Source organism: Astyanax mexicanus, chromosome 10 (genome assembly GCF_023375975.1).
Source record: "Astyanax mexicanus isolate ESR-SI-001 chromosome 10, AstMex3_surface, whole genome shotgun sequence".
Taxonomy (NCBI): domain Eukaryota; kingdom Metazoa; phylum Chordata; class Actinopteri; order Characiformes; family Acestrorhamphidae; genus Astyanax; species Astyanax mexicanus.
This window is the reverse complement of record NC_064417.1, coordinates 39,750,809-39,767,433: the sequence shown is the minus strand read 5'-3', so window position 1 is coordinate 39,767,433 and position 16,625 is coordinate 39,750,809. Positions and strand designations below refer to the sequence as shown.

Here is a 16,625-nt window from a genome sequence, read left to right as displayed (position 1 = left end):
CATGGAATACACGGAAATTAACATTGACTTTTTTGTCTTCTGTATAGTTATATTATTTTTCCAATATATTATTTTTGTTTACATTGACTTTTACTTTGAATGTTAATGTTTTATTGCTGGACCTGTTATCCTTGTATGGTTATACATGTTAATATATAGTTAATTGTTCACATTTCTGTAACGGAAATAAGTTTTTTTTGTGAGACAGCGCTTGATTGCGTAAGTAGCTCTTTATTTCTTTATGCAAAAATATACTAATTATTAATGATCAGTGACAGCAGTAGTTGTACTGAGACTTTAGGTTTGGTGCAGACTAAAGAGAACTATAGAATGAAGGGAGAGATTGAGGCAGAGTGTGCCTGTCCTGGGGCGCTGTGCTTCTCTTTTCTTGTTCTTGTTCTTTCTCTTTTTTTTCTTTTTCTTCTTCAACTCAAAGCTCTCCGGTATCTGCGCGTGGCTCCGGGAATGCCCGAGCGCTCCGATTGGCTGGCTGTGATTAGAGGCACGCTCCGGAGTGAGAGCAAACAACGGGCATAAATTATGCTAATGAGATAGTCGCGCGGCACGGGGCAGACCTGCTGCGGCCCATTCATTCATCCTGCAAGAAAATGCCACAAGAGTGGGGGGCAGGGGGGTGCGCGTGCATTGTCTTATCGGGGTATATAAGGTAAGTGAGGCCAGTCGTGTGCCAAGCTCACCGGCTCACGCGAGCTGATTGAGGAACAAGAACGAGACGGGCGCGTGCCAGCAAGTTTGAAACGCAAAGACAACTCTTATCTGCGGGACTTAGACTCCTAGAGAGACTCTCCCTCCTCTCATCTTCTTCTCCGCGTGTCTACAACTCTCAACAGGTACGCACGCGCTTATGCTTATGCACCCTACTGCTGCTGCACGAGCCATTTCATCCACTGTTGTTCTTTAGACCTATCTCTGACAGTTTGCTTCAGTTGCTTACCGTTTGCCTTTCCTACCTGTGCCCGCAGGTATTGCAACCATGTGCACCGCAATGGATAGCGTGTTCTCTGACGTTGACTCCTCGAGCTGTGACTACTCATTCACCGGCACGGATGACGAGGACTCCCGCGACGCCTCCCCAGCACACGAGCATGCGCTCCTGCACCAGAAACCACAAGACCAAGAGCAGCAGGAGCCCCTGCAGAAGAAGAGGCGCCGCGGTCCTCGCGCACGCACTGATCCCACCGTGCATGTGGCCAAAAAGAGCCGGCGCCTGAAGGCGAACGACCGCGAGCGCAACCGCATGCACAACCTGAACGGCGCGCTGGACGCGCTGCGGAGCGTGCTGCCCGCGCTCCCCGACGACACCAAGCTGACCAAGATCGAGACGCTGCGGTTCGCTCACAACTACATCTGGGCGCTCTCCGAAACCATCCGAATCCACGACAGGGCACGCACCGCCCCGCCGCCCAGCCCGGGAAGCGACGCGTGTTCCTGGGCGTCCAGCGCTTGCTCATCCGCTTCGTCGCCGTCCTACTCCACGTCGGAACCCGGCAGCCCTGCCACCCCCGAGGACTACGGCTTCGTGCAGGCGGACGTGGTTTACAGCTACCGCCCCACCTTCCTCCCCTACGACTCCTACTAGCGCGAGCAGCAGCTAAAACCCAGCGTAGAGATTCACTGTTTGCCTTACGACTCCCACCAGAGACTCCTTCCGTATTTTTCTACGTTTTCGTCGACATTGCTGTTCCCACACGAGGTTTTGCACTTTTTTGTTTTAGTTTACTCCTCCTTTATTTTTTAGCGCGACACACTTTTACAGACCCCACTCCAGCCTGCTCTGTTTGGAGGGGAGAAAATTGACACTCACGAGGAACAAGACAAGACCCTCTTCAAGCCTCCTGCACGAGGTGAAAAGTCAATTTTACAATTAGCCGCGCGCCAGAGCAGAAAAGCGAGCGTGAAAACGCCGTTTCATCGCAGTGACAATAGAGGAGCTAGAAAGAGGGGCTTCAAGACGAGCAGGACCCCCGAAATATGGCCCACCAAGAGCCCAGTGCATCTGAGGGAACTGTTACTACTCTTACTGCATTGCATTGCTTCTTTATTTCCTTTTATTTATTCAACCAGTGGATTTTTTCATATGATATTGTATTTTTATTGTATATAAAGAGATTTATTCTATTATGTATTTACCTCAAAGTATAATTCTGTTCAAAACCCTTTTGTACGAATAAATATAATGTTTTTTTTAAAATGAAAAACGCACGTGTCTGTGTGGTGATGAAAATGATGATGATGATGATGATGATTATAATGATGGCAGGTGACCTCTCTAGTCTAGTTCATTCATATCAATCCACCAAACACACTGACCTCACCTCATCTCAACATCCATAGCTGGGAGGGGAGGGGGCAGATTATAATGGACCACAGATAATTATTCAAACAAATCAAAAATGGTCTGACGCTGTTCTGACTGAGCAGAAGCGTCCCTCCATCCATCACACAACAACCTCAAATCCTGTTCAACAAATAGCTGAAGAACATTTCAAAAAGAGGAAGCAGATGAACTAATGAAGAAAGTGTTACTCAGTTCAAAGAAAAATAAATAAGGGCACAAATTGATAGCATTCATTATTAATTTACGAATGAATTGGAAACGAAACATATGTAAAAAAGGAAATAAAAAAGTGTAAATGGAACTGTTACCTTACTGTTCTTAAATTTGGCAAACTAAGGATTGCAATAAACCATATACACTTGCACATTATACATTTTTTATAGAGAACACACTACTCTAAATATTACATTTAAGTGTTAATTATTGTTTATTTGCATAATTTAAACATTAAATAGGGTTTGTGCACAGTAAATGCACATTAAATGTTCAGAAGTTGTATACAAAATATGCAGAACTTGTACTTAAGTTCTAGATAGATAGATAGATAGATAGATAGATAGATAGATAGATAGATAGATAGATAGATAGATAGATAGATAAATAGATAGATATGTATAATAAACATAATTTCTGATATATCAACATCTCAATGCCCTAAAGTTCTGAGATATAATTTTTGCGTCATTCTGCATGGACAACGTTTATTTCTATTCACATTATAAATAAAATGATGCGTAGGTCTGTATAAAAAGATTTTTAATGTATTTAGAGATATATAGAGATTTGTAGACAAATATTATTATTAACATAAATATGTAACAGTTGTATTTGTTTGTGCCTTTATTTCTTAAGCCTATGTTTATTTTAAGTAAAGAACTCAGCAAAAATAAATTAATATATATTTTTTATTTATAAGACAGCTGTAAGAAATGTGTGTAATACTTTATAAACAAAGTCTTCAGTCTGACCCACAGTTTGTGTGTGTGTGTGTGTGTGTGTGTCTGTTTCTCCTGTAAGCTCGGTGTGAGGAGGTGTGTGTTGTTGAGTGAGGGTCTCCGGGTTAAATCCTCTGTGAGCTCCAGCCAGGGCTCTTGTAAGCGCACGTGTCTGGGACAGGCCAGTCCAGCAGCACGCGCTCAGAGCCTCGGGCAGCGGCCCAGAGCAGCGCGAGAAGAGGGGCAGGGGAGAGGGGGCACTGCTGAACCTGCAGCCAACCGAACCCACTCTGACACAGTCGGCAGAGCTGCACGCGGAACACAATGGCAGCGCTGCAGTCGTGCCACCTGTTGTTATGGGGTTTTATTCCGTGTTTAAATAATGATTTTCTCTGCACGGCAGAAGCGAGCGCTGATAGAAGCGCGCGCTTAATGAATAGCACTGTGCGCCTTTGTTCTGCAGCGCAGCGCCGTGAGCGGTTGGCACTAGCTGAGTTTACTGCACCTGCAATCACATTACTGCCAGTTCAGTAGCCTCTGCTCATTAGAGGAACACCACACTATGCTCTGATGGTCAACACTGACCCTCGTAAACCTTCAGCCAACGTTTTAAAACTCGTTAAAATAACTGACTTGGATTGAAACATCATGAAGCCAATGAAATAACACTCTAAAAAGTCCAACGTTTTAATAGTCCAAAGTCCAAAGTTTTAATAACCATCTTTTAAATCAATTTAATTAAGCAAAAAGTCCCATCAACAACAAATCTTGTTGAGTCAACATGGGTAATTTTGGGGAAATGCAGTACCAGTATTTTTTATCACCAGTACACAAGAACCAAATTAGATTAAAAAAATAAGTTTCTTTGATGTTTATTGTTCTTCGTGTTTGTATGAGGGATGTGTGAGTGTGTGAAGACCTATTTTGAAGGTTTTTATAGTGCATACAATATAATGCATCAGAATTGTCTACACCTATAACTTACACCAATGATTTCCAATCCAAGTGATCACACAAATCACTCAACAATGAAACCATTTGAGTTTTCTACTATAAAACAGTTTATAGTTTATAGAACAACTTACAGAATCAACCTGGCAGAAAACACTGCTTGGTCTTCTTTTTAATGGGGATAAAATATTTTCAATTCTTGTTGTTGGAATAATCCTCTGTACGCCTCTTTGGAAAAGGCTTCTAGTTGTAAAATATTCTTGGATCGTCTTGCATGTACTGTTTACACAATTTATATGCTGTTTGGTTTAGTGGACTATAAAAGCTTCAGTTTGTGTCTATTCAGGCAGTCCAATATTGTCTATTAATATTTTGTTGTAGAAGTCTTCCCTGTTCAATTTCATCCTTTAACCACACAGCTTGAGATTTGCATCCCGGATGTTTTTTTTTTTTTTTTTTTTTTTTTTTTGTGGAACATATTCTTTCCTCCATTGCCAAATGCCATTGCCACTGGAAGCAATACAACCCCAAAGCATGATAGATCCACTCCCATGCTTCACAGTTGGCAGGGTATTTATTTTTATTTTTTTTTATTCTGATGAGGTCTTTTTTTTATTTACCTCATCAGTGCTTGCTTCAAAACATACCTGTCTCGTCTGCATATTCTGTAGCATAACACTGATTTAGTGATGAACTCACACTTAAAGTATTTTTAAGACTTTTTCATGAAGACTATTGCAATGCTGCACAGTGGAATAGTGCAACCCCTTTCTTGACATACCTAAACTTTCAAGCTGTTTCTTGGTCATAATTGTGGGTGTTTGATTTGATATCAACATTTCTCGACAAATATATCTCGACAGTAACTTTTTTGTTCTTCTGGATTTCATCTTTTCAACATTTCTTAATAGTGTTAAACCCTGTAGAAACTGCAAACAGAAAACACTTGGGAAACTTTTCTTTTTTTTCTTCTTCTGCATTGTAGACATTGAATAATTTTCTTTGTAAATTCCTAGATAGTTCCTAAGAGGATCCAGGGGTTTGTGAGTGTTAGTTTAATGTTTGGAGATTCAGATCATTTACAAAGCATGTAAATAAAAAATGATGATATATGATTAAATCTGCACACAAGTGATTGTTTAAGCAAATTGCAGAGCTTGTATGAGAGCTTGTATTTAAATTCCATCCTCATTTCTGCAAGCCAAACACAATAGCTTCTTTTAAATTAAGAATAATAATTGAAAATGAATAAAATAAATGTTCTGAGACTGATTTTTGAGTCATAAGCCAGATGTTCAAGGGTTTCACTTGAACACTCAGTTTATAATATCAGTCACAGAGTAATGTAATGCCAACAATTGTGGCTCATAACCACATCCCTGCCCCCCTGTCCCCTCAGGGCTGAAAGCCAGTATCAGTGCAGCGGGACTCACAGAGGTCAGAGGTCACTCAGGGGCAGGAGACCCCTCACCTCCCAGGGAGATGGCCTTCCATGTCAACGGGCATAAAAACATCAAAACACCCTTCATGTTTGTACAGCCATGAGCACACAGCTACACCTCCCACTCCCTCGTAGACAAGGCTCTGGGTGGGCATTAGGCCAAAGGATCCGCATAGACTTGACCTCCTTCTGTTGAAAGTATCACCAGTGTTCAGTAAATAACCTCATTGATTGAAAGACTGTAGATGTTTGAAGCTGGTCTTTGAGTCATCTGAACAAGGGTGGCCTAACTGCAGAGACAAGAAGCCTTAGTCATTCAATGTTTTGGAATTTTGGGGGGAAAAAAGACCATTCATTAGTAAATGTACATTGGATGAAAATCCAAAGATTTACTTACAGTAGGTTAAATATGTCAACTGTTTGTTGATGCATAGAATATGTAACATCAACACAGTTTTTACCTAGACATAGCATATGTGTTTCTTGGCCCAATTTTTATAATAAGTGTCTCTAATAACTGTGTAGTCACATGTGAATAATCCATGTTATAACTATGGAACTACTAATAAAGTACACACGGACACAGATTAATTACAGTTGTACAGGTAATCTTACTGCGGATGTGTCATCATCCATTTTAAACTTTAAGATTTGACTTTAACAGGGTGAGAGTACTTCTTTCATAAGTGTCATAGTGCGTGTGTGTGTGTGTGTGTGTGTGTGTGTGTGTGTGTGTGTGTGTGTGTGTGTGTGTGAATTCCCACATGTAATAACGTGTTTATATGTAATTATTTGTGTAAAACCCTTGTCTGGTTTATAATTAGGGCTGTCATTGTTCTTGATTACTAAAAATATTTTTTCATATTTTATCATGGGAAGATGGACAGAATATTCTGATATGTCCAACTGACTCTGATGTGTAATTCCATACTTTGCATGACTGTATTTAATCTGTAACAGTGTGTATTTCTCCAATAGTTACACTGTTAAAATTTATTGATGAATGGACCCATAGAAATTCTCCCAAATTACCTGCAATAAGCTCTTTTTACATTGAATTCAGCTGAAAGTTAGGAAATTATCTCTTCATTTATCTCTTCATTGAACAGCAAAACTGTTGACTACATTGAGGTTTAAATAAATGAAAGGAACGGAGATCTCCAGTAATGTGAATGTTTATACATTGTTTGAATAATTTGGAAAGTTAAACTAAATTTGATAAAACATATTTTTTATTACATTTTCACATAATAAAATTACATACTTTTTAGTATGCAAAATATGGATGTCCCAGTCAAGCTTTTTTGCCCCACCCAATTTAATCTAAATCTGCTGATCCACTCTTTGTTTTTATATAAATGATGTGCTGCTGATTAATGTTGAAGTAAAACTTAAATTTTGGTAACAGTTCATATAATGAGAAAATCTGGGCTGATTTATTAAATTTAGTTTTTTTTTTATTATTACATTAGGTTTGTTCATTACCATTCTGTTCTCCCATCACTAAAACACAACAGCAGTTTTGTATACTTTTAGATATGATGTTATGTTTCTTGTTCTGCTGTAATATAGTTTAGCAAACCCTTTTATTTACCTTTTAAGAACTGAGTTACATATGCAAGTAATGGATCTGGACAGAAACTCCGTTTATTGACACCTGTGCACATTAATGTCTATTTTTCTCTTCCGATGTGAACAGATCAAGATGTCCAGGAGGCCAAGACAGCAGTGTGCCCTTCATCTATTCACTGTGGTGCTTGAGAAGGAGAGAATGGCACTCTGGGAGAGCAAGGAGTCTCAGCTTGTGGGAGAAGAAGGAGAATGGACAGAAGATGAATGAGCCTTCTGAGTCAAGACACCCAGAGAGTCACAAGGAAGCTCCAAGAGCTCAATACAGAGACCAATTAAACAATAACTGCAAGTTAATGACCAACAGAAGGTGGGATGCTGGGGGAGTAAGGGATGAGGAAGATGAGTCAGTGAGTGGATCTGAGAGTCTGACAGAAGAGCACATTGCCATTGCAAGAGTCCTTTGTCATTCAGGAATAAAGTAAGTAAAATGCATACTTACATGAAAGACAATACATATATATTATTAAAAATAAATTTAGCTTTTGGTTAATTCTATGGATCTCCAGAAGTCACATGGTCAGTGACCATGTAAAGTAAAGAGGTAAAGGAACGTGTTTTTTTTGTTTGTTTTTTTTTAGGGAAAAAGGTTGGTGGGCACCAGACACTATTAATTAAAAAAAATCTTGTTCAGAGGGCCACACTATAAGCCTGGTGGATTACTTAAATAATTTTTGGCTTAAAGGTTTTAAGTAATGTCTGAGTTAAGTAAATTAAAAACTGTACTTTAATGCACAATTATACATTATACAAATAGCCTGGGGAAATGACTACACACTGACAGTGAGTGTCTGAAACTGAGGGACACACCTATTATGCAAATAGATGGTGACAGGAGCCAATGGAAAAAAAATGCCAATGACAAAAAACTAATCCAAATTATTATATGTTGATTCAACTCAAAGATACCATTTGGATGTATCCAAATGTAAACCATTTGAGCTCTTTGAGCTTCCAGTACAGCTCGGCTCGAACCTCCATCCCTCAAGACCCACAGAAAACAAACATCCAGACTCTTCTCTGTGCTAGCACCAAGGTGGTGATATGAACTTCCACTGGTTGTCAGAACAGCAGATTCACTCGCAATCTTCAAACGTTGACTGAAGACTCATCTTTTCAAAGAGTTTCTAAACATGATCAAGCTCTGTGTATCACTTGATCCTAGTCTACAAACAATGGATATGTGAAGTAACATCGAAGCACTGTTGTATGTCGCTCTGGATAAGGGCGTCTGCTAAATACCTTAAATGTAAATGTAAATGTATGTGTAGCCACAAATATTTATCTTTCTCAAAGTAGTTGAAAAATGTTTGAAAATAACCAATTTTAAATAAAACAGAGTTCATCTAAGTGTATAGTATCTGGTGCTTACAATGTAATATCAGGGAAGTATAATTTTTTTACCTGACCCTTTCTCCAAAAACCATGACCTTTCAGGGGCACCATATTCTTTTAAAAGGATTAAATCTTTTAAAAAAATATTTAATACACTGTCACAGTTTGCTGCATGAGCCTAACTCATGCAGACAGATGTTTCTGAGTTCTGGAGGGCAACAGTAACATCAGTCTGCCATCGATGCTCCTTTTGGGTGGTGGGCGTCTTTGCTGAGCCCTGGAGTTGTGAGCCTAATTCTCTGGCCTTATCCCAAACAGGGATTAGCAGATGAGTGCTGACAACTGCCTGGATCTGCCCTCTGCCCAAAATCCCACCTTCAGATCAGTGCAATCCTTCCCCGTAGCACTCAAACAGAAGGCTTCACACCTTGACTCCTGAGGAGACCTGAAAGAGGTGCTGACAGCAGTGCAGGGTGATTAAGGTAACTAATGACCTGTTGGGGAAATAGAGGCTTATTCCCAATGCATTTGGGGATAGAGGTAACACACACTAATCAGCACAGCCCCAGCAATTAAGCACTCTGAGCTTAAAATGACTTGTTTTCCACAATTATTGCACAAATTAAACTAAAAGTTTGCCAATGACTATAATTTCTATTGCTATATATTATTGACAGATTGAATGCGACAACAAGACAATGCTATGTCTCTTGTCAAGTGAATGACTAGATAGATAGATAGATAGATAGATAGATAGATAGATAGATAGATAGATAGATAGATAGATAGATAGATAGATAGATAGATAGATAGATAGATAGATAGATAGAATTTATTCATAACAATAAAAGGTCCACCTTAAATAAACATGCAACTTAATTAAGCTTAACTAGTTATTGATACTGTTGTCCACTGGTGATTAATTAATAAAAGTCCACCTTAAATAAAATGTAACCTAGCTAGATAGCGTTAGGTTAATACAGGCTGACTAAGTAGATAGATAGATAGATAGATAGATAGATAGATAGATAGATAGATAGATAGATAGATAGATAGATAGATAGATAGATAGATAGATAGATAGATAGATAGATAGATAGATGAATACAGAGTTCTCAAAAGTCTCCACTTTGCTCAGTTTTCAGTTACCAAAGATGTTGTTATTTAGTGTACATAGAAAGCCAAAACACAGACATAATTTTTTATATATTTAACCCAGACACTGTGTATCACTCATTGGTAAACCAACAACCAAAATGTACTGCTTATCAGTACGCTGAGTTATGGTGGCAGTAAATATTTCCAGCAATGTTCCGTAACACTTGAGCTACAAACTGTAACGTTACAGGGGGTTTTAATCTGTGCTTTGAGGAGACACAATGGAACAGTACTGATCTCATTGTAAATTCCTTAACATTGTTCTCAATTTGTAAACCCACTTTAAATTCTTTGTCTGATGGAACTAAAGCCCTCCTCATCTCGAGCCCCTCCTGCACAACCCTCCTACAGTCAGCTTTACGATACAGCAAGCTTTTTGTGTGCTCTCTTGTCCATGCAGTGGAACCACAGTGTGCCAGGAATGTCAGTAGAAAAGACCCTCTTCGACCTCTTCAGTGTGTTTCAAGGGCTTCCTCCTCCAAAACTTGCCTTGTGCCATGAGCCACTACCAATCGGCTTTCTTCAGTACAGCCCAGTCAAGTGCTCTTTGTCTTCCCTTGCTGTGTGTATGAAGGTGGAAATGAGTCAATTAGTGTTTTACACCTTGCTCCGAGCTGTAGGTGTTTTCTCATGGATATACTACAACTGTGAGTTTGGCCTAAAGCACACCACCTTCTCTCCAGGTCAGTGTGAGTGTTTGGCATGCTAATATAAGTATACCCTCACTGTAATTTGCAAATGAATAAGAAAACCAATATTGCAGGAACACAGTACTTTTATCACTGGAAAGACTGAGGACATTTTCTTTATCATTTGTGGATTTAAATAGAGTGATTCCAAAATTCACTCAAGTCACTGCAATTACCAACAACTGTGTTTTAACAAAGTTTTTTTTAATACAATTAAAGCAATTGTACTTTTCCAATCATTGTACTAATGCTAAGTCTCAGACTTACAATATACCCCAGTTATCGTGCCTTAAGGCATATTACACAGTAACTACAATTGAGTTCTGTAGCATTATATAATAGAAGAAACACTTTTGTTCCCCTCAAAACCTTTTTAGTGTGTTACCAGAATTTATATAAGCTTCTATATAAAACCAGCTACAAGACATTTTCCTTGTATTGGAAGTATTGAAACACTTTACCCAAATGTATTGAAATGGCTGTTTGAGTTGTTTTGTCTCTATATACAACCTAAAATCAAAGAAAAATGTGACAGTTTGGAAAATGCAAATAAAAATATGAATTTGTATGAACTTAATATATTTCATGTTCTGTTTGGTGAACTTCTTTTAATTTTTTTTATAAATCTGTTCCTGCATTTCAGGTCTAGCAACAAATGTACCAGTGTTCCAGGTGTTATATTGATTCATTCATCCTGAATAAATGAAATAAATGAAATGAAACATGAAATATCAGTCAAAAAAAATAAACATTTAAAAAACATTGCATTTTTTTAATCTTATTTACTGTCCCAACTTTTAAGATGACTTTTACTGGGGCTACATTAAATCATTAAATCATGCATCCAAGTCTAAAACAATTTAGAAACATATACTTTGTACATAACCTTCATCATTAGGATTTGCCTAATAAAATAAAATAAAATAAAAATAATATACTTGTTTACCAAAATGGCAAATTATTGGTGTTTCTTTTGTTTTATTGAAAAATATGAAGTTGCTTACTTGGTTTATTCATTTGTATTGTATCATTACTGGACAGGAACACCCTATTGAGGCTTACATGTCCTAAGAGTCAGGCTTTCCTTTAAAGTTTAAAAGGAAAAAGTCCCTCCTGTAGCACTTGACTGAACACAGTGATTCGATTATGTGTCTCTGGTGCTTTGGTGCCGTTGTAATGCATTGCTCCGCCGGCCGCATCACTGACTCGGTCATTCGAGAAGCTCCTACACCTGTACTGAAAGAGAGACAGTGAGTGCAGATGTTCCTGTGTGGCAGATTAGGCATATGTCGCCTATAACCTGAGGAAGAGGCCGACCCTCCGGTCGGAGGTTTAAAGAGTCCACTTTAGAGCGAGAGGCAGACAAAGACACAGAGGGCACTTGCCCGAGGGCTGCCTGTTCCAAGTGGCTGCCCGCAGTATGTAAAGATACCTTGTCTTCATTTGTAATGGAAAGCCACCGACACACACCTACAGCCAGCCTCCGCCTCCTAATACACACACACACACCCACACATTCCAATTGTTTGGCATTTTCTTTGTATAACTGCCCACTCTCCATGTATTTCCTATTTATGTCTACAAGCCACTTTAGAGTAGGTGGACACCAGGAGAAAGATCCTGTTTAGTTGTTTTTTCAAGAGTAAGATGTTCCTGCAACAAACTGATCAGTAAAGCCACTTCAACTTCTTAAAAACTGGTCCAAAATATTTTTTTTATTCTTATAATTATGTATATGTATGTATATATATATATATATATATATATATATATATATATATATATATATATATATATATATATACATTTAGTTTCTTTACTTTTCCCTGAGACAAAATTGATAGCATTGTATATTGTCCTCACAAGAATGCTATATACTATGTTTTTTTATTAAAATACCTATACATTTTTATACACAGAAATCACTGTACAGGCCGCTTTGGATAATTTCAGAGAACATAAGTTAGTATAAACTCTTAGCAATGTCATACACTGATTAAAAAAATACAACTTACAAAAGTTAAATGAGTATTTTGTGAAGTTTATTGAGCAAAAAGTCTTGACAAAAGTTAAGTCGACAACAATTCCCTTTTTTTGAAACATTTGGCACCAAGCTTTTGAAAGATTAATAAAAAAAATACAGTTTAGATTCCAAAAATAGTTGTGATTCATGTTTGTGTTATAAATGTGTGAATGTGAAGATCCCTTTATAAAGTGAAAAGCTAACTTATAACGTGCTGTAAAAGTTATTTTCCAGTTTAAAGGTTTTTTTCCACACTTTTTCACAACAATTTTCATTTCTTTAACCGAAATTTAAATTCTTTATGTAACTAAAAGTGGGATCGCTCAAATGATTTAAAACATCTTTTCTTTTAAAAGTTTAACTTTAAAAAATAGTAAAACAGCAGCAGCATTTGTTGACTGGAGAATTTCCAATTTATTAGAGATAGCAAAAATAACCGACGCGTTTTGGCACTCAGGCCTTCACTAGTGTTAGAAGACAAAATCAGAGTGTAACTTCTGAAATGTCACCATGCTGCCTATGTAATTCACTAGTTATGTCATGAAATTCTATGAAATCTAAAAAAAATATAGCACATATTTGTTTCAGTTATAGAGTATACAGCATCACTGTTAAGATCGTAGTCATGCTGTGAACATTAGAACAAAAATCACATAGCCCCTTATTGTTATCCTCTTTTTTATTACAAGGCCTCAACATATAAAGAAAATTACAATAAATAACCACTTTGTACTATTCAGGTTGTGTGGGCGTGGGAGACAAAAATGTGTTCTTAAAATAATTTTCTTAATATTCTTATTTGACATGGCTTCAAAACATTTCAGGATCAATAACTAAATAAAAGCTTATAGTATTGGGAATTAAATGATGAAATTAAAAACAAGGACCATCCGTACACATAGACCATCCATTGCGCTTTGTTCCAAAGAATCATTTGGCCATCATACAAACCAAACGATAGCAGTCACTCCATAATGAGTCAAAGGATTGATGACTAACAAATAGTAAGCCTAAGGTTTAATAGGTTAAATAACTGGAGCAGCACATGTGGACGCTTGGCTCAGCTATCGATTGCTTTAATTGCTCGGGTTAATCTTATTGCAATTTGCCCTTTCCCCTGCATTCTGTTTCGTGTAACATCCTTGAAACGGATGCTTCTTGAAAGTGGCTTTAAAGTGGCTGGCAGCGGGTTACAAGTGCCGTGGAGCATGTTAAGTGGCGTCTCATTAGGCCCTGAGTGGCTGCAAGAGCAGGGTGGCTGACAGAGGTGGAGCAGCCTCTACCTGGAGCGCTACGCACTGTCGCCTCCACCCCGCACCGCCCCCTAAAAGGCCTCTTACCTTTCTCCAGGGCTAAGAGGAACAAGCAGATGCCCCAGCGATCGCAGTGGCAGGAAAGTGTCAATCAAGAGGGAAGCCATGCAGTTGCCCATAAGCACGCTGTGTGGACTTTGATTTCCCCGGTAAATAGATGGCTTTTTTTCACTCCCCACTCCCCACTCTGGAGGCAGCTCCTCAGAGACCACTGATAAAAATCAGGGAAATTCAATCCAAGCCAGGGGCTTCGGATAAACAGATGTGATTTTTCTCCTCTCTATGCCATCCAAGATAACCTTTTCCCCCTCTCTTCCCATATCCCACTGACTCTGCACCTGTAGCGACACCGCTGGCAGCAAGACTGATGGCGGTGCTTCCCTCTGCACTGCTCTCTGGTGACCTATAATTACAGCCAGATAAATATCCACATGATTGATTCCAAGCTGAAAAAAAAAGTTTTTTCGATTAGGCTGCTTATCTACTCTTGTAAAGAGTCTAGGAGGAAAAAAACACTGAGTACCACTCTTAGCATTCTCATCATGAAGTATTTAAATAATTTAAATAATTGATGAAATCATTATCAGTGACTTAAGAAGGCTAAAGCCTGAACCATGCTGAGATACTAGGAGACAGTGATGACGTTCATTTGCATATGAATAATCTTATCAGTGTCAAAATCAAAACAATGAGCCACAGATCCTTTCTACAACTGAGCCAGAGAGCTATTTGTATCACATCATTAAAAGTTGGAAAATGCTTTTTGCAGTAATTGCAATTTACTAATGTTTACTAATGTTAATATGCAATTAGTTAATGAATGATACATAAGGAGAATTTCCTTGATTTAAAAGTGTGCTTCCCTTTCACATGAACAAAGTATGTTATCATTACAGTTGCACTCAGACTTACTATCATTTTCTAAATATTTTTTTCACTTTTTTCACCAAATATATAATGATATTTCTATGTCATGTGGTCTAAGTATAAATGGTAGCATCATGTTATTTATCATATTTCTTTATACACTTACATGTAAATGCCATCAGTACATTTTACACACAGTATTGTCATGCATTTTAATACAAATTAATTACAACTGATTCAGACACTTTAAAGTATTATATTCGGCCAAAATATCCAGCAGCTTTTTCTCTATTACAAGCACCGGTGTTAAAATATAGAAAGGAACTCCACTCCACCTTACACCAAAATGAACATCTGAACTTTTTAATAGAAGTGGCACAACTCCTTCATGACACTGAGAAAACTATTCCAGGTGACTTTACCTCATGGAGACACTAAGAAAATACCAAAAGTGTGTAAATCTGTCATGAAAGCTAAATGTGGCTACATTTCGAATAAAACATATAAAATATTTTGTTCGTTTACAAAATAATTCCACATGTGCTCTTGTATAGCTTTAATGTATTTATATTATATATTAAATGTACAATGTAAAGAATTCCTAAAAAAGTGTTTTAGCAAGTTTAACATTGATTTTGTATTTTGTTCACAATCCGATCAAATAAGGACTTGTATAATAGACAAATGCAACTTAAATAACAACAATATTTCTTTCTAATATACCAACAGATGTCCTTTTTTGTGATTTCCTCATTGACCCCTTAAAGATGACCACTTTTAAGGACAGAAGTTTCAATCATGTGTTTTTAGGCATTGAAAGCACCTGTAGATGTAAACAGAACCATAATGAGCAGCAATTAAGCAGATTTAAATGGACTAAGATACTCAGCTCCTTCTAGACAGGTAATGGTGTCTTTGCAACATGGTGAAATCCAGGTGATGTTTAAAGAAGTCTAGAGAGGAAGTAATTGCTCTTCATAAGTAAGGATATGGATATAAAAAGATAGCAAAGACATTAAACATTTGAAGAGACACAAATAGAATAATGGAAGCATTATTCTTAAGTTTAAAGCTAAATGCACGTTGGAAACACTTCCTGAGTGTGGCAGAAAGAGAATGCTGTCAGCGACTGCTGTCTAGTACCTAAATCGAGAGGTGGAGGAAGATTCCCAGCCAACAACTAAGAAACTGCGACAGAACTTGTCAGAGCGAGGTACTTTTGAGCTTTATGAATTGATAAGATTACTTCTATTCAGCTACTTTTTTATTATGTAATTATTTATTCATGTTTCATGTATCAAATATATTATGTACTTTTTCCACTGTTGCCATCAACATTTGTTTGTTTTGTTTTTTTGGGGGTATGATTTGATTTTGTTCTGTTCTGAATTACTTTTTACCTTTTTCTTACGATTTTGACTTAAAAGCGCAAAGACTAAACAATTCACAAAGGACATGAACAGCACTAAATCCACAGCAATACAAACTCAGAGAAACTCAAAGTTTCTTATTTGATACTTTTTATCCCACCCAAGATTATGTTTTTTTTTTTTTAAGTTAATTAAATATCTTTCATTAGAGTACAGTTTACAGTACTCTACCTCTCATCTATTACAACCTGTTCCTGCCTCCTATCCATCCTCAGAGGAGTCATCTCTCTTTTACTGTCTGGGTCATCGCTGGGGCCAGGCCATGGCTTTTTTATGAGAACTTAATCAGGGCAGTAGAGGTCAAGCCCTCCTCCTTGTCTTCAACAATTACCATGAAATTCTAAATGTCCACATAGCCGAGGGTTCCCTGAATTTCGGGGTGTCATCCAGAGGGCGACGGCTCCGGCTGTGCGCCTCTCTCTCTCTCTCTCTTTCTGTTCTCCTGTCCCTCTCTGTCTCTCTTGCCCCCTCATGCCTCCACCCACCACGCTTAGT

At 38.0% G+C, this 16,625-nt stretch overlaps 1 protein-coding gene across 1 annotated transcript; it reads left to right on the top strand.

The window, feature by feature from the left end:
* Positions 1-592: 592 nt before the first annotated feature.
* On the top strand, positions 593-2,219 carry neurog1 (neurogenin 1). Its single transcript, XM_007246458.4, has 2 exons — positions 593-851; positions 984-2,219. Exon 2 carries the CDS (start codon positions 995-997, stop codon positions 1,598-1,600), a length of 606 nt encoding a protein of 201 aa, XP_007246520.2. The 5' UTR covers positions 593-851; positions 984-994; the 3' UTR covers positions 1,601-2,219.
* Positions 2,220-16,625: the final 14,406 nt, after the last annotated feature.